The following is a 19,351-nucleotide window of genomic DNA, read 5'->3' on the forward strand; positions in this document are numbered from 1 at the left end:
TCTCCCGATGGAGCAATGTAGGAAGTAGAGTCCTTTGCTGTGGGAAAACCATGAAATGCTTGTGATTATTAACAAACTTAGGATATACAGATAATCCAAAGAGAACAATTTGTGGACTTTCTGGCACAGCATTAAATGCTGTAATCATATCTACATTTATGTCCTGTGGGATTCACATGAGAACAGTATGCTAAACAAGATGGGCAGAGGCGGATTTAGGGCAGTGCGTGCAGTGCAGTTGTACAGGGCCTGCAGCCCAGGAGAGCCCCTTCTCAAAGCCCAGTAGGTGCATATATGGCTTGGAAGTGCCAGGGCTCTGACAGGGTCCTAGAGTCCTCCTTACCAATGCTGGGCGAGCACTTACCTGACTTTGGGAAGGAGATAGGAGGGCTCTAGGACCCTGCCAGAGCTTTGCACCTCCTTCCCAAACCCTGTGAGGGCTGGAGGGAGGGTGTCAAATGGCCTCCCACAGGGCAGCATATTACCAAGGTCCGCCCCTGAGATGCTTATATTCTTAAAATTGCTTGATGTAAGAAGTTTATCAAAGTGTTTTACAGTAAGAAAGTCCAAACTGTAAAATGTATAGGAACACATGGGACAGATCCACAGTTGTTTCTTATGGTGGAGACCATTTAAAAATAACATTCTCTATGTGAAGTGACTGTCATGTAAACTGTTTAGAGATTTTTTTAAAAAATTAAGTGGTTGCTGTGAGAATAAAATGGTGCTGGTGGTGGCAGTTGGGGAATTACATATGTAGGTAAGATCTGGAAGTAATAAATAGATGAATTATAGTTCCTGTCTCAATCAAAAGTCAGCTTTTTGCATTCCCACGAAACAGGGCTTGACAAACAACTTGGTGCTGGAACAGTGACTGTAGAACAATAAAGATAAGTCAGGAGAACAAGGCTTTCTACAACTACTGGAAATAACCTCTGTTGATGATGGCCTATGGCCAAAACAAAATAAACTACCTGTCTGTCTACCTTGACCTCATTGGTACTTCCTTCTGGGACTGCAAATATTTTTCCAGAAGTCAGAGCTTATTCTGCAAAAATGAATTGATGCAAAAAGGAAAGATGAATTGACTTGAGGAATGGGTAGGGGTCAGAGAAAAATAGAGGGGGTATTACAGAGGCACTGGGGTACCAAAATGGAAGGTAGGGAAAACTATGACAGGCAAGGGAGAAAATGGAAATAAAAAACTATAGGAAGGGGGCCTTGGAGAAACGGTGGAATGTAGGTTGCCATGGGAACGAGAAGGATTGAGTGTTCAGAGTGGGATGGCAGTTAAATGACAGTCCTGTAAGTGGAATGACAGTCAAATGTCAGTCCCTCTCTCCAAAGAGGAGTAGCAGTGTCCAGGGTTAAATTATAGTCTCACAAATGGAAAAACAACAGAGTCCCTGCTGAAGACGTGTATTTTGTAGAACAATGTGAACTGGCATTGTTATTTGCCAGAAGTGTGGGCTGCGAGGAAGTCTTCAGTTCAAATCTTACCTTAGTCATAAACTTAATAGGAAAGCCAGCATCAGTCTCATCTCCTCATGCAGTAGAATGATAAAAACAAAAGTCTTGAATAAGGTAAACAGAGATAATTAGTGTAGCACCTAAGACATTTCCTCAGAAAGGCAGGCCTTGCCAAGGTTATGCACAACATGGTTATATCCAGGTAATTGACATAACGAAGTTAATTTCATTAATTTCAGTGAGTCTGCTCTGAGTAGAACCTAGTTAACTACAACACACACATATTTATTCAGATATATTTCTTGAAGTTTTTCGAGCGGAGAATTACACAGGTAGAAACCTGGGAAGTAACCCGCGAAGTCAAATGGGTATCATTTGTTTTTATTACATAGGAACACAGTGAGCTGCCTTATGCCAAAATCAGGCCATCTGTCCATTTAGCTCAGTAATGTCTGCACTGACTGGCAGCAGCTCTCAGTGGTTTCAAGCAGGAATCCCTTTCAGCCCTACATGGGGATGCCGGGGGTTAAACATGGGACTTTCTGCGTGCAAGGCAGATGCTCTACCAACCGTGTTCAAACACATTGATTACATAGGGTTCTACTTTTGCATCAACCGTCATGTCAATCACTCAGCTATCCCGCTGTTTTCATACGCTTTTTGTTAAGTATTGTTTTCCTCTCTTCCAGTTTGCCCACATGTATATATCATGCTGGGAAGAACCAAACCCTTATTTTTCTCTTTGGTTCTGCAGGTGAGCTCATGAGTGGAGATGGGCAACAACCATTGAGCTTTTCTAGGGCCACTTGAGGCTAATATCTCAAGGATACTTACCTGTTAGCAAGAAATACTGGGTAGAAATATATAGCATTGAACTATACCATCTAGTTCATCATATTTACTCTTTCTCTGTATGATGCAGAAAGCTAATGCTCAACATTTTCACTTGAGTTTACAACATCTGGTTACACAGAGAGCAGATGGTTATACATCATTGCAGACACTAATATCTAATTTCTTGTTAGATTATATCCAAGACCCAGCCACGACAGGCTTTTTAGAAAACATGGAACAGAAGTATTTTGACATTGAGAACTGACAGTAGGCATGCTTGTTCTGGCTTGAGCCCCCGTGCATTCAATAGGACTTAGTGCATAGGAAGTTTCATTGTTTATTAATAGTACTGTCCTAAGCATGCTTACTCAGAAGTATATTTTGCTGCTTCAATGGGACTTACTGGATGTGAAGCCAATTTTCATGGGCAGGGATGACATGCTTTATTGCAGGTGTGTCCACTTCTATTCTGGCGCATGAGGCCTGTTTGGCATCCTGCAATCAACACTGTCTCCGTGCTACCCTATAAGAACATAAGAGGAGCCCTTCTGGATTACACTAAAAGGCTCATCAAGTCCAGCATCCTGTTCTCACAGCAGCCAACTGAATGCCTATGGGAGGCCCTCCAGCAGAACATAAATGTGCATATGATTGCAGGGCGGCTTAATGCTGTGCTTGAAAGTCTGCCAGGTGTCCTTTGCAACATGGGATTGTCTGTGCATCCTAAATTTGATATAATCACAAATGACCTGAACCAAACCTGTAGGATACAATAGGATGCAATATATACAGTGGTACCTCGGGTTAAGAACTTAATTCGTTCTGGAGGTCTGTTCTTAACCTGAAACTGTTCTTAACCTGAGGCACCACTTTAGCTAATAGGGCCTCCCACCGCCGCTGTGTGATTTCTCTTCTCATCCTGAAGCAAAGTTCTTAACCCGAGGTACTATTTCTGGGTTAACAGAGTCTGTAACCTGAAGCGTCTGTAACCCAAGGTACCACTGTACATATACACCAGTAAGTCAAGATATAGGGCAAGTGTGCAGTCTGCCCCTCCCTGCACCCACACAGACGCAAGTTCATTGCACTTCTACTATTCAGTGGAGGTTTCTGAAGAAGATGAGGCACCATGGTTTCTAGCTCATTAACTTTCACAGACCCTTCTCTCTCTCTCACACACAAATTTGTTGGCATTCACCTGTCTCAAGAGGCAATGGAATTCACCTCTGGAGGTGAAGTCAAACCGCTGGAGAATCACATTGCCTGCTGTGTCTGCAGAGACCAGTAACTTATAATTACTGCCTCCTGTGTTGTTTTTGCTGTGTTAGCAGCACCAAAGTGACCTCTTTGGGGTGCAAGCCTGGGCAGTGTGTATGGAGGTCCTGGGCTACCCAGATGACAGTATTCCCCTCTCGGTCTCACTGATGTGGTCCAAAGGATAGCAGAGCAAAATGTTTGGCACTAGCTTTGCTGCAGGTGTTGCTGAAGGAGGCATACAAGACGCCTTCCAACCGTCTTAGGGACTCCAGTCTGGATTTGTGTAAGACTTACACTTTAGCCTTTTCTTCTCCCAAAGAAGATTCACCTGGCAGCATGTACATATTTTTCCTCAGAGTTTACTTCCCAAGCCTTTCTCATGAATGAATATAGCCACAAGGCAGAAAGGTTTAGGATCAGAGTTTTCCTTCTCCTAGATGGGCTGCCTTCCCAGGTTGACGAGTCCCATCTGTCCCTCATTTCTCTCTACAGCACCCACAATTGGTCTCTTTGACTCAATCCACTGGAGCCTGTATTCACATGTTGGCAAATACCAAGGGTTTGAGACCCATCAGCTACATTTCATCTGGTGGTAAAGTCGAAGATGTAAATGAAATGAAATGAAATGCCAACAGGGATAATAATTAATATTCTGCCTCTAAACAGAGCATGAGACATGACAATCACACAGATCTGAACCTCATTTTTGAAGCTCTCGCTCACTGCAACATTCCAGTGCCTGTACATGTAGTAAAACAGATGTGCAGGTGAGCATTAACAGTGGCAAATATACAACTGTGCTGCATGCTAATACCTACAGAAAAGTGTTTCACTTGTAGGAATTTTGCAGTGTTTGCAGCACCCAACAAGCATGCTGATGCTTGCTTTATACAGTTTGCTAAATATGACGGCAAGCCAAGATGTGGTAGGTGATGATAACCCAACACAGCCTTGAACCTGTATGACCCAACACTTGAGATTAGCTGTATTTTATAAGTAAAGAACAGGCTGCAAGAGTTATAGATCTATAATGCCTAAATATAAGAAGCGTATTAAATTGCCACTAAACCATGTTATTGTGTACAGTGGATACCTAGGGTGGGTATCCAGTCAAGATTCTCCCTCCCCCCCATTAAAAAGACTGATGCATGCAAGCAATTTTCCTCCCAAGTAAACTGTATGTTTCACTTCATCCTCTCTTGCTAGAAGTGAGTGTTGAAAGACGAAGGGACAGGCAATGTGCTTCTGGTGCCAAGGAGAGAGGAGGCAGCATGCTTGCCCCAGAATAGCAACAGCCATAAATATGGTCATGCTGCTCCTCCACTCGGAGACCCAGATCACATTCCCAGTACCCAGTGGGGCCATTGGCTGCCAGGCATTCAAAGGCTTTGATAAAACATTTGCAAAAGTAGCTGTGGTTAAGAGAGACTTAATTCCTGTCCTGATCAAGCTGACATCAAGCAAAAACGGGAGGAGGGCATATGGTCCCCGAGCAGAGAGTGTTAACTTCTTGGGCCATATATTAAAGCAGCAGCTGACTCAGTGTTTCAAGATATGGGAGTGTGTTCTGTGTGAGAGCTTGCTGTTATTTGTGGCACTGACAGAAGCATGCAACTCCTTGCATAATGAAAAGTGAAGACTGAAAGGGTTCTTTCTCTGTCTCTAATATTCTCTTTGGTGTTACACAACCATCTGTGGTGGAAGTACCAAAGTGTTAACACAAAATGGAGTAGACAAAACCCTCTCAATTATCCAGGTATCTCTATCACTAATTTAAAAATGCTTTCAAATGAGAGAGCACCAGTGCTTCCCCCCCTGGGGGTACGCAAGGGTACTCATGCCCCTAAACAATGTGTGAATCTTTGTACTTTTGTCCATTTACTGTTTTTATTTTTCCCGATTTGAAGTATAAAATGGTGAGAGTACCCCTAAACTTTTTAATTTTTTTAAGATTCAGGTAGGTAGCCATTTTGGTCTGATGCAGTAGAGATATAGATAGATAGATAGATAGATAGATAGATAGATAGATGATAGATGATAGATAGATAGATAGATAGATAGATAGATAGATAGATAGATAGATGTCCAGTAGCACTTTAGAGACCAACTAAGTTTGTTCTTGGTATGAGCTTTTGTGTGCATGCACACTTCTTCAAATACCATTTTTTTTAAAAAAGGAAAAAAGCACCGGAGAGCACTATATTTATCCACCATGCACAAATATTTCCAGCTATCTTTTCAGGTGGCTGAGAAATGCCGGTGAAATATAAATTCTAAAAAGATGAAATATATGTCTTTTTAAAATATCACCACCTCCAATCACTAACTCTTCCTTTGTTTTGTTTTTGTTTTTTTAAATACAACCTGCAGTAATCAGAAAGTTACAGAGCATAGCTGCATTGACTTTGGAGCAATGATACATGAGATCAGTGATACATGAGAAAATAATTTGGTTTTTCACAACTTTTCAAAAGGCAGGCTGCCTTTATTTGGGGGGGGGGGGGTTGGAAGAGGAAATTAGCCTTGTGAATAGCATTTTGGCTATTGATGTCAAATGAATTCCTGGTTCAGCTGCAGACTCACTGAGTGGCCTAGACATGTTTTCATCTCACCTATTTGGAAAATGGACATTCAGCAATATTGTTGTAGAATGGGCAGGATAAGACGTGCTTATCTTCCTTGAAACATATGTGCTCTTAGCTACAAATTGTAAAACTTACTGATGGCATGCAATTCAAGTTTTTGACTGGATGCAGTCATGATGCAGTCTTGCCCATAAGCCTTGCTATCTCTCTTGTTTGCCTTTTTCTTCTTCTCCTCGTCCATCTTCTCACACTGCTTTGGTCTCCTTTGCTCTTTGGCAGTGTTAATGGCTGTTACATATGGAAGGAAATCGTGGGTGGACTTCCCTCCACTGCCAGAAGTATGCCTCTGAATAGCAACTTCTGAATCACAAATAGCCCCACATAGATATATGGATGGCCACTGAACCGGATGGTGGCCTTTGAACCGACCCAGCAGGGTTTTCTCATGTTCTCCCTACTTCTTGGCTCAGCCAGACACATGCCGGCATGTCTCCCCCATCCTGATTCAGCTGGCTGAGCTGGGCCCAGTGGATCCCAAACTGGTGTTAATCCAGAACGAGGAGTGTGGTGAGGGCAGGACCAGAGGGGGTGGGGGGACTTAGGCTGGATTCTAACCCTGTTCAGCTCTGTCATGTGACCTGGAAACCCAGCATAAATTAAGCCAGCAAAAAAGGTGGTGTAAGTCGAACAATAGAGTTTGGATCTGGACAACAATAGAGTTTGGATCTTTACTCCAGTTCCTGGGAGTATCCTGGCTGGCCTGTGCTGGAAATCAGGATGCTGGACAAGATAGACCCAGTAGGGCTCCTCTTCTGCCAGCACACAATGAAATAAAGGCATTGGATGCATAATTCCATCATCCCCTCCCCGACAGATGAAGCTCTCTTAAGCAGGGCTTTGGCCTAAGTGGTCATCATTGTTGGACACAGCCAGGGGTGCCAACTTGAATAAAATATTGCGGGGGCTCGGGTAAGCCCTGCCCCACATAATTGATCACATGACATAGTGCACACAAACCATTTGAATGGGAATGGCATACCCTCCAACATTTCTCTGTTGAAAATAGGGACATCCCATTCCATAACGATAATTTTACTATTTGTTCCCCACACATCTACTTTGGCTACCTCATGAGAAGAGAAGACTCCCTGGAAAAGACCCTGATGTTGGGAAAGATGGAGGGCCCAAGGAGAAGGGGACGAGAGAGGACGAGATGGCTGGACAGTGTTCTCGAAGCTACCAGCATGAGTTTGACCAAACTGCGGGAGGCAGTAGAAGACAGGAGTGCCTGGCGTGCTCTGGTCCATGGGGTCACAAAGAGTCGGACACGACTAAATGACTAAACAACAACAACCCCACACATCTTACCACTGGGTTGCCCAAGCCACTCTGGGCAGCTTCCAACATATATAAAAACACAATAAAACATTTTTTTAAAACTTCCCTATACAGGATTGCCTTCAGATGGCTCGGGGGAGTCAGATAACTCCATACTCTTCAACTTTTATCCAGTGAAAATAGGGACATCCTAAGGAACAGTGGGACATTCTGGAATCGAATCAGAAACTGGGACAGCTTCTCTAAATCAGGGATGTCCCTGGAGAATAGGGACACTTCAAGGGTCCGGAATGGCCATCAATTTTGTGGGGGCCCAGCCCCCTCAAATATTTTGTGGTGTTAGCTCCTATGGACACAGTTCATTCTTTCTCAGAGGGAAAGATGGGGGCAGATGCCTCTTCTGATAGTGGATGAACTGGGATTTGCTTTCCCTCTCTCCTCCTGCTAACTTTGTTTTCCCTGGTGTATGAAAGAATGTATAAAAATTCACTGTTACAATACAATACAATACAATACAATACAATACAATACAATACAATACAATACAAGACAAGACAAGACAAGACAAGACAAGACAAATGATAAAATGTTTTCCCTTTTGGGTTTACTTTTCTCTATGTAATTTGAGAAAAATAGCTAGATGTTCTCTTGAGGATTTTCTGCTTTGCTTCTTTCTCTGCTGATATAATAGTCTACAGTACTGTGGCATTGCTGAATGCACGTTGTTATTTCAGACACATGCTGTTGCCTGCTCTATTAATTTCTCCCTCCCATTCTCACACAGGGCACACAGTCAACGTCATTCTCAGTTACAAGTCCAGGGTTTGTATTTTCACTGTTTCTTTCTAACTGGATATTTTTAATTCAAGGAGTCTTCAGTAAATGCTTCATTAATCTGAATTAGCTAATTTTCATTTGCAAATGAAAATGCTGATTTGTGGTGATTACATTTTAAATAAAAAAAATTGTGGGGTAGTGGAGTGTTTTGTCCTTTTAGGTAGCTCTGATTCTTCTGTGGACAGTGTGATTTTAATATAAGCATAATAATACCACAAGCAACAGGAAAATCACTTACACAGTTCAATGGGGTTTCAGTGGGAGAGCATGTAAACAGAGTAGATCCATGAATTAATTTAGACTGTCACCCTAAATGAGTTGTTTCAGAGCAGGGTGACTCCTAGAGATCATAAATGTTTTCTGCTGAGTTGCTATATGAATTTAATCACAATAGTCACTTCTCTAATATGATTTTTCATCTAGATATAATCATGATATTTTAGTTTAAGAGAACATGCATTCATTTGTCTGGTTAGTCAGCCTGCAATCCTTACCACACTTTCCAGGAAATATGTTACACTGAACTTGTTGAGACTCATAAGGAAACATGTATAGGATGACTCTGTTTTTGCTCTTCTGCATTTCTAAGATGAAATGCAATCTAAATTTGAAGTTTTGCCATAGTGAGTACATTAGTTGTTTGGGATGTTTAATTTTTTTAAAAAAATAGAAGGCTAGGATAAAGTAAGGTAAGAACAGCAGAATGCATTTATCATTAATGTAATTTCATTATAAATCTTTTTTCAATTGTAGTCTTTGAAATAAAATCTCTTTATTAAAACAAAATGTAGCAATCCCCGTATTTTGTACTTAGTAATCAGATCTGAGGCTCAATTCACACAGGCAGCAGATCTGTAGGTAAGATGTCCAGTTTTACATACCACTCTCACATTGCAGATATAACAGGACCTTATGTGACTTGCTGAGATTACAAAGCAAGCGTGTAAGAGAGCTTGGAAAAATCCCAAGCAATTGCCTGGACCCTCTCTTAAAGGCAACGACACACGAGAAAGTCCTATGGGACCCAGTGGATCTCACTACTAAGTACCGTATTTTTTGCTCTATAAGACTCACTTTTTCCCTCCTAAAAAGTAAGGGGAAATGTGTGTGCGTCTTATGGAGTGAATGCAGGCTGCGCAGCTATCCCAGAAGCCAGAACAGCAGAAGGGATCGCTGCTTTCGCTGCACAGCGATCTCTCTTGCTGTTCTGGCTTCTGGGATTCAGAATTTTTTCCCCCTTGTTTTCCTCCTCCAAAAACTAGGTGCGTCTTATGGTCTGGTGCGTCTTATAGAGCGAAAAATACGGTATATTTAGGACTTGAAGGGTAGGGTCTTAACTTTGAATACGGACAACTAGGAAACTGGAGTACGGTATTATGCTACTTAAGTCATGTTATGCATCACAAGGGATACAAAAGTTTCTAACAGCAGCTAAATGGCTTTTGTATTGTATTTGTGTGCCCTGCTGTTGTTTCTCCATGTCCATCCTTATATTCCCCTGCTTCCAGATCACATTTTCACATTTATGATTTGAGTGGAGCAGTGAGTAGTAGTAGTAAAAGTAGTCTTTTTTTCTTTTTAAAGAACTTATCTGAATGGTGACTTCTTACGCTCCTAGTGCAATATGATAGCACACAATATGATAGTCCAATTTGTACGGCACTTCTGGTATTAAATTGAAATGGTTGCCACCTTCATTGCCAACGAATGAGGCACTGAGGGAGAAAGCAGTGCCCTTATGTCCTTAAAGAGAAATCATGATCACAGGTGCCTTCAATTTGCTCCAGAACTTCGGTCTGTTCATTACTCTAGACATTTGTTTTTGTATAGAATTATGTACAATTGGGAATACAGGAAGCACCTTCCAAAATGGCTGGGGTTTCTTCCCCAGGAAAATTCCCAAGGGAAACATGGGAAAAGAGCCAAGCAGATTTCAGATTCCACATTGGTCAGTCTCATGTAGAACAGAGATGTGTTTGGAGTTGAGGGTTTTGTTGTTGTTGCTTTACACATATACACATGATTCATAATTATCTCACGTAATATAGTTTATATGCACATTGGGGGTTTCAAGTAAAACTTTCCTCTTTGTGTGTATGCCTTGCATTTTAATATATGTTTTATTGTATTATGATTTTTTACATTGTTGTAAGCCACCCTGAGTTAGAGATAGATAAAAAGATATATGGATTCAAAATGCATATAACTGGTTAAGAAAAACGAAAACTCATTCATTTTGAACTTCTCTGTAGGACACAGATAACCCCCCCCTTCCATTTCCTCAACCATTTCTCGAAATATGGAGACCTCTTGTGGTCATTCAGGGAAATGTTGTTTACTGGATGCATGTTCATCACTCCTACAGGCTGTGTGATTTCTAGAAACAGCAAGAAATCTCGAGGAATCTTGATAATAGACAAGAGTGTACTTCATCAGAAGTTGTTTCCTCTCAAAGTAAGTTAGTGCCACAGTATATGTATTTGTCTTTAAGGCAGGGATGGAGAACCTATGTCTCTCCAGGGGTTGTTGGACATCAGCTCCAGCTAGCATGGCCAGTGGTCAAGAATGATGGGACTTGTAGTACAGGAACATCCAAAGGGCCAAGGGTTCCCAATCCCTGTTTTAAATTGTTGTAGAACTCTTCCTTTTTCTGGCTACGTTTCTATAATTCATTCATCTAGATTTAATGTGTCTGATTAGTGATACCCTTGCATATAAATATAAATGCTGTTTCTGACAATGCAATCCTGTTCATATCTACTCAGAAGAAAGCTTCATTGACTTCAATAGGACTTACTCCCAAATTAATTCAGTACAGGATTGCAGTTTGACACTCTTATTAAGGAAGTTGCCTAATCTGGAGTTCCATCATCAAATTTTGGTCTTGTATTTATAGATTTTACATCACCAATTTTCACTTTCTGAATGTTGCCCTTGTTCAGAACATTGGTAGTAGCCAGATGTAGACAATGTCTCACAATACATCCCCTATTGTATTTGCATATAGTCTATTTAACATTACTTAACATTGCTTTTTCTTTTTTTATATATTCTTGAAGGGCTCCCCACCTTTCTTTATAAGCTGGCTATGGTAGCCGACAGAAAATAAAACATCTCATTCATGCACACAAGCAATTGTGCTCCCTAGGTTCTAAAACATATTTATTTTTATTTGTAATTTCCACCCTGCTGTCAGCAGTTCACATTTTATTTGACATCATTAAATGCATGCTAATGCTGAAATATGAAAAAAATTATATGCAACCATCTTTGACAAAAGCAAGGTAAATTAATCAACATGGAGTGTAATGAGGAACCATTAAAATTCAAGGAAAGAGTTTAATCAAATTGTAGAAGTAGAGGAATGGAAGGCTGAGATTGCAAGGGATTAGCATAGCCTCCTGTGCTCTCTTTAAAAATCTTCTCTTTGTGGAACTTACCTCCTTTCTCAACTTGTGAAAATCAAATAAAATAATTCTTGGAGGGCTGTCTGGCAATCAGGTTTTTGCTGCCTCAAATTTAAATTCTTGACTGGAATCACAATGTCTTGCCTTCATTTTTATTTTTTATTTTTTGCAAATTAGAAAATAGGATACATACAAGAGAACCCTCTTCCAATTCTTTGTGTTCTGCATTTATATAGGTTCCCTCTGTTGTTGTTGTTCTCCCTCTGTGCCTCTTTTAAATCTCCCTAGGTTCAAACTGATGGCAATTTCAACACTTCTCCCATTTCAGGTTCCAAGGGAGTCTAAGGGCATCGTCAGAACAGCAGCTTCATCTGTCAGCAGTGAGCATGCTCAGTCCATGGAGCAGACTCAGTAACGACGAGAGAGCAAAATCTCATAGGTAGAATCTCGGAGTGGTGAGTTGAGCCGAGAGAAAAGGTGAAATGGCAGAAGAGAAGGAGGACCAGGCTTCAGGGGAAATGCCTCCAGCTGAAGTATATTTGAAGACAGATGACAAACTGATCCTCTATCATTGGACTCAGTCCTTCAGTTCCCAAAAGGTGAGTAGCTAGTGTGGCTGTTTCTAAGAATGTCAGATTTCAGAACCCGGACAGCTCCCTCTGTATGTTTTGCCCACCTAAAAGGTGGTTGCTGGGTGTGGATGGACACTGTTTATCTAAATGCAGCTGCAGGAATGCATTTGGAGAAAAAAGGAGGGAGAGGGGAGAGTAGGGAAAGGGGAGCCCAGTGTGCTTCATAAACAGGCCTCAGAGCCCTTACAATTGTCATAGTCTAGGGATAGCCAATGTGGTGCCCTTCAGATGTTATTAGACTTCAATTCTCACCAGCCCAAGCCAGCATGGCCAAGGGTCAGGGATAATGGGAGCTGTAGTCCCAACAACATCTAGAATGGACCACACTGACTACCTGTCATAGAATTTTATTCAATTTAAAACAGTTAGCTGTTTCCAAGAATAAATAATTTGAGCAGCAAAAGGGAGAAACAATATTTGCTTGCTCCTTCATACATGGTTTTCTTTACAGAGACCACAGAGTGCACTTAGGAAATTAATGGGTATCATGTTGTGAGAATGTCCCTACCAGAATCCACCTGCAATGTTGAACCAAATTAAATAGTATGTTACTCATTTTCAAAACAGCAGCAGCAGCAACAACAACAAATTAATTAATTAATTAATTAATTAATTAATGCTATATGTATAATGTTTTAATAATGCTGTTAGTTTCAGATTCTTCATGTGTATTTCCAAACTCTATTAATAGGAAATGTGTATTTTTAATAAGACAGCTGTAAATCTTCAACAAGAATGTTCATATATATTTTTCAGGTGCGTTTGGTGATTGCTGAAAAGGGACTGAAATGTGAAGAGCATGATGTAAGCCTTCCACTGAGTGAACACAACGAGCCTTGGTTTATGCGTTTAAATGCATCCGGAGAAGTCCCTGTACTCGTCCACAGAGAAAACATAATTTGTGATGCAACTCAGATTGTCGACTACCTTGAAGAAACTTTTGTGAATGGTAAGAAGAGTCCTTTGGTGATTTTTCGTAATGTAAATGTTGGGTGTGTGTTACACCTTGCTGCATGAGGATTTGTTTACAGGTGCCCAAACGATTGCCCAAATGTTACCGATTGTCTACAGATGCCCAAATGCTTCCAGGAGGGTCACATAATGTGCAGTTTAGTCCTTGTGGCACACTGAAAAATGGGATTAGGAAACTTTGTGGGATGGGTTTGGGATAAAAATTATAGCCACTCTTTGACATGGGTTATGATTTTATTACTCCCATCTCTCTCATAGTCCATTTGCCCATTATTGTCTACTGTGACTAATAGTAGCTCTCTAGGGACTTTGGAGAGAGCTACTCTCTAGGGACTTTGGCAAAATGGATGTGGGTAGCGCTGTGGGTTAAATCACAGAGCCTAGGACTTGCCAATCAGAAGGTCGTGGTTTGAATCTCCACGACGGGGTGAGCTTGGTCCCTGCTCCTGCCAACCTAGCAGTTCGAAAGCACGCCAAGTGCAAGTAGATAAATAGGTACTGCTCCGGTGGGAAGGTAAATGGTGTTTCCGTGTGCTGCTCTGGTTCGCCAGAAGCAGCTTCGTCATGCTGGCCACATGACCTGGAAGCTGTACGCCGGCTCCCTCGGCCAATAAAGCAAGATGAGCACCGCAACCCCAGAGTCGGTCACGACTGGACCTAATGGTCAGGGGTCCCTTTACCTTTACCTAGGGACTTTGGCAGGAGATTTCCCTATCAGCTGTTTCCTGATCCTTTTAACTAGAAGCAACAGGGATTGAACCTGGGATCTCCTGCAAAGAAAGCTTGTGCAGTACCACTGAATGAGGCAATAGTGCTCTCCTACTGTTGCCTGAAAGCATGAAGGTTTGCAACTGAGCCTTCTCCAATCACAGTATTGCAGTGACTAAGACTTTAAACTTTGATCCTTCAATTTTGTTCTCACCATCATCTTTGTAAATCTATCTATCTATCTATCTATCTATCTATCTATCTATCTAATTTTTCACCCCAGAAAAAATTCCAAGGCTGATTCCAGAAGAAGGGAGCATGTACTATCCCAGGGTTCAGCACTACAGAGAGCTCCTGGATTCCTTGCCAATGGATGCCTATACACATGGCTGCATTCTACATCCTGAATTAGCAGTAGATTCTATGATCCCAGCTTACGCCACAACTAGAATTCGTAGTATGTACCATTGTCTGATGAGAACTCTGCTTGTGCAGTGTTAGATAGAATGCTTTAACTCTATTTTTGTGTGTTTATCATAAAACTATTTCCGTTGACAATAACAACACCATTTTTTAAAAAAATACTGTTTTCCATCAAATTAATTTTAGTGCATTTAGGGGTTAAATCTGCATCAGTGACAGAGAGGTGTTTATACTAAAGTATGTCAGATATTGGAGCAGGCAGACAACGCTCATTTGGCAAGTTCTTAAATCAAAGAGTTTCTAACTGATATGTTCTAATATAGATAGCTGTACAGAGGTATTTTGATGGACGTGGTTTATTAGTTTTTAATGAGCTCATTGTTGTTTCTTCAGGCCAAATAGGCAATACTGAGTCTGAATTAAAGAAACTTGCAGAAGAAAACCCAGATCTTCAAGATGCCTATATAGCGAAGCAGAAACGTCTTAAAGTAAGAATGGACAATATCTGACAGTCAAAAACCCAACTTAAAATGCTGCTGTTTCTTTGGATGTGATATTAATGTGATATATTTCTTGTCATTGCATGTATGTATCTTCAGAAGAAGTCAAGGTTAAGGGGAATTTTTTGTAATAACTCTGCTTTTGTGGCCACACTACTTGCTATTACTGTTGCTTGTTTGTTCTATACTTGTTTTGGTTTTGTTATGCAACCAGTAGTGGGTTCCAGTTTTGCTCACTTTCTTTCCAAATACTGAGCATTGCTGCTTGTTCCTGAGAGGGGCAAGGCCTGGAGAGTTCAGCAGAGTGTTGCCTGGTGATCATGCCAAACGAACACTCTTGTTGCTGCACCCACACTGCACTCCCCATATCTTGCCCCTCCACCTCTCAGGAACCAGCAACAACACTCTGTGTTTGAAAGTCAGGTGAGCAGTGCCATTCTAGCTACGACACTCCACTGATCACTTCTGGATGCATAGATGCCTGGCTTATGACACTATACTATGCACGCTTCCTCAGAAGTAAATCGCAATATGTTCAATGGGGCTTACTCCCAGGAAATGGGACTGCAGATTAAATATATTATCTACTTATTTTCCTTAGTCTAAACTGATGGATCATGATAACATAAAGTATTTACAGAAAATATTGGATGAGCTGGAAAAAGTTTTGGATCAAGTTGAGACTGAGCTGCAAAGAAGGAATGAAGAGACTCCAGGTGGGAAATTTTCATATTTAGTTCTTGGTCAATGTGTAGCTGTCTCAGTTAAAGCAGCATATTGTTCGATATATTGGCACTGCACATCAGACATTTGATCAGCACATTTTAAAAAGAAACTAGTTAATTCCAAGCACTGCAATTGGTTAAGTCAAAGGTTCCCAGTGTTTTCTTGTTTAAGCACTTTTGTTGCTTTAAGATTGAAAATTTAGAAATGCAAATAAACAAACAATTTAATGCCTTTTCCAGGAACAATCTGGGACTGATGGCTATTTGAGCATAATAGAGAAAACAGTGACAGAAACATAAGGCCTGAGGTCCTTCTCATCCTATTACTTTTTATTAGGCCCTAACTTTTTTTTTACCTTCATTCTGATTAGAAAATGGACACCAGCCTTGGCTCTGCGGTCAGTTTTTCAGCTTGGCCGATGTATCCCTTGCTGTTACATTGCATCGACTGAAGTTCATTGGATTGGCAAGGAGAAACTGGGGGAACGGAAAGCGGCCTAACTTGGAAGCCTATTATGAGCGTGTCTTGAAGAGAAAAGCATTCCACAAGGTTTTAGGACATGTCAACAACATATTAATCTCTGCAGTTCTTCCAACTGCATTTCGAGTGGCCAAGAAGAGGGCACCAAGAATTTTTGGCACCACTCTTTTGGTTGGCTTCTTAGCCGGAATCGGGTATTTTGCTTTGGTGTGTCTCCGGAGGAGGTTTCCCAATGTGCTGTCATCCATTAGAGCAAGGCAAAGTTATCTGTAGATGTTTCTTGCCAAACTGTGAAAGGACCACCAATTACACCAAGGATGTAATGGGCCACAACATTGTTATATATTAGTACAGGGGTTGCCAACATGGTACCCTCCGGGTGTGGTTGGACTACAACCCTCATCAGCCAACTCTCATGGCCATTAGTAAGGGATGATGAGAGTTGTAGTCCAGCCACATCAGCGGGCACCATATGGCTACCCCATATGAGTAGATTTCTGCTGTCGCATAGGTACTTATAGAAATGAAATCTTGAAGAAAAATGAAAGAATAGCTTGGATCTGGAGTACTGGGAGCAGAAAACTATGGAATGGAACTTTCTACTGCTAAAAAAATCTCTCTGGATGGTTGAGGACTCTTCTGAGCAGCACAGGATGGGGCATAGTGCCGGAAGAAGGTTGGATTACCCAAAGTTGTGGGAGGGGAAAGGACCATGCATACTGCACAAATGGTGCTTTGCTCATGTAATGATTTGGGTCAACTTCTACATGATTTGGGTCAACTTCTCATCCTCTCAACTCATGCTGTTCAGGAGGGCATTTGGAGCTGCAGGGGGGGGGGGTTAAAATAATGGGATAATCTCCAGGCTTCTTTCTGCTTCCAGTACTCAAGATTCTAGCCGATATAACTTCCTTTTCAAATTGTGGCTCATATGGCAATATGCAATTGGAAATAATACACAACCCCCCTCTCCCATCTCTCTCTCTCTCTCTCTCTCTCTCTCTCTCTCTCTCTCTCTTAAAAGCCATTCCTTAATATTTTACTTTATGTGGTCATTTGGCAATTCAACATTTGTCATCATTCAGTGTGATCAGCCCTCTGCTAATCCACCACTTATATATTATGTAAATTTGGGCCTTCTAAAAATGAGGAGCTTTACATCAATTATATGTTGCACCATGGCTGGATTAAAACACATTTTCCTAAAACACCAGTTAGTTGAATGTACTTTGTCAGAGCAGCACACATTTAAATCACAATAGGGAAGCACATGAAAAGTAGATTGTTATTAGGAACATAGCAGACGGGTTTCCAAGGCACAAATAACGGTTAGGCACTGGACCTCTGTGGATTGCCCATTAGGAGGAGACACCTTGATTATTCTTCGCACAGGAGTGTCATGCATCATCAGTCTGTTCTGAAGCACTGTGCATCATGCATTGGGTATTGTGAGTGTAAATTAATAGGGGTGTTGCTTTTCTTTTAATGTAAGCATATTTTTTTGTGCCTGTATATGAATGTAGCCCATAATGTGCCTCAGAAAATGTCCTCTCCACAAATATAATATCTTCAGAAAACACACACACATGCATTTATAAACAGATTTGTGTCCAATGAACTGTATTTTGCTTTCTGATTAAAATTGGTTTACCAACCAGCAGTTTGGTTATGAAATCTTAGTAGTGTGGGGTAATTATATTTTAGATCTGGAAAGAGTGTGAAGGCTATCTGGCACTGGGACTTGATATCCCATGCTAATCCTACTCAGAGTAGATCCACTGAAGTTAATGGAAACAGCTAACTTCAGCTGATTAATTTCAATGGGTCTTCTCTGAGTAGGACTCAGTTGAATCCAACCCTGGGATAGGATCTTCTGTTCTGTGGCACAGGTCTTCCCAATATAAGGAAGGGAGGAGCCCTTATCTCCAAAGGACATCAGAAGAAGCCACTTGTAATACCCAACCTTTTCCCCTGGAGGGGGAAAGTGTTCACACTTGCCCTGCTGGTCAGGAAATATCCACTGGTAGTTTGGATCATAAGCACAGGTTCCTGGTACTTGAGGAGTTGGATTGTTGGATTGTGAAACCATCAGCTGGATCATTGCTCTGGGGTTTCTTAGTGTCCCTTGGTTTGCCCTGTCCTTGCTATCTACTCCCTTTTCCAGCTTCTTTTCCTTCCTCCGGTGAGGAAAAATGGCGGGTGCCATGGCAGCGAGCAGCAAGCAGCTCCTGAAGCCAGCCAGAGCCAACTGCACTACCAAGCTAGCTCCAGGCTGCTGAGGCTGCCACGTTTTCCAGAGACAGATTTGCAAATCTGGGGACATTCCAGGGATGGAATTTGTCCAGGGACAGATTTGCAAATCCGGGGACTGTTTCCGGGAACCGGGGACGTCTGGTAACCCTAACTTAGGTTTCACACACCCAACCCGTGCACTTTAGTCAACTGTTTCTTCAACTCATCAAACCTGACTTTCCTACATATGCTCTGCTTTTTGGAGCTCCTGATCCTAGACAAACCTGCTGATCATGCCAATGGCCCATGTAGTCCAGCATGCTAGTCTCACAATGGCCAGCCAGATGCCTTTGGTAAACCTGCAAGCAGGACATAAGCACATGACTGACAAAGAGCTGCCGAGGGAGCTGCAATTGGAAAGGGAAATCTGAGAAGTCGCAGTGCAGGCATGGCAATGTCTGACTAAGTTTACAGAGAAAACTTTGGATCCCATCCCAACATTTTCCAATTGAATACACTAATGATTAGAATCAGAAAAGGAGATAGGATTTAGCTACTGTATTTTAAAAATCCCACTCTTGACAGCTGTTTATTTCATTTTGGGCTAGCTGGGCATATATCCTATTCCATTCTAGGTGGGCGGGCTGCAGTTTGGCTGGATTGTCACTGTCAAGTGACATCCTTTGGGGGTTCTGAAAGAGTCCTTGCTGGCAGACCACTGTTTGTCTTCTTGTACTGCAGGCACACAGAAACTGAAGCAGCAGAAAGCAAAGGCTTGAGATAGGCTGGGTATAACGTTCTCTTTCCATCGATGAGCAGTGTCATGGCTCATGATCCTGGGACCTTGCAGTGTGTGTTACCCAGCACAGTGTCTTCTTCTTTTTAGGCAGCCCAAGAGCACGAAGCCCTCTTATTTTTGACCCAAGAAAGATTCAGGACATATTTTTAAT

The 19,351-nt window shown here is 41.6% G+C and overlaps 1 protein-coding gene across 1 annotated transcript; it reads left to right on the forward strand.

Moving 5' to 3' along the window:
- The first annotated feature begins 5,228 nt into the window (after positions 1-5,228).
- On the forward strand, positions 5,229-17,826 carry GDAP1 (ganglioside induced differentiation associated protein 1). Its single transcript, XM_081204965.1, has 9 exons — positions 5,229-5,317; positions 8,269-8,306; positions 10,687-10,775; positions 12,057-12,327; positions 13,117-13,309; positions 14,324-14,497; positions 14,857-14,951; positions 15,565-15,679; positions 16,060-17,826. Exons 4-9 carry the CDS (start codon positions 12,211-12,213, stop codon positions 16,440-16,442), a joined length of 1,077 nt encoding a protein of 358 aa, XP_081061091.1. The 5' UTR covers positions 5,229-5,317; positions 8,269-8,306; positions 10,687-10,775; positions 12,057-12,210; the 3' UTR covers positions 16,443-17,826.
- Positions 17,827-19,351: the final 1,525 nt, after the last annotated feature.

Source organism: Podarcis bocagei, assembly GCF_964188305.1.
Source record: "Podarcis bocagei genome assembly, chromosome: 8".
Lineage (NCBI taxonomy): Eukaryota > Metazoa > Chordata > Lepidosauria > Squamata > Lacertidae > Podarcis > Podarcis bocagei.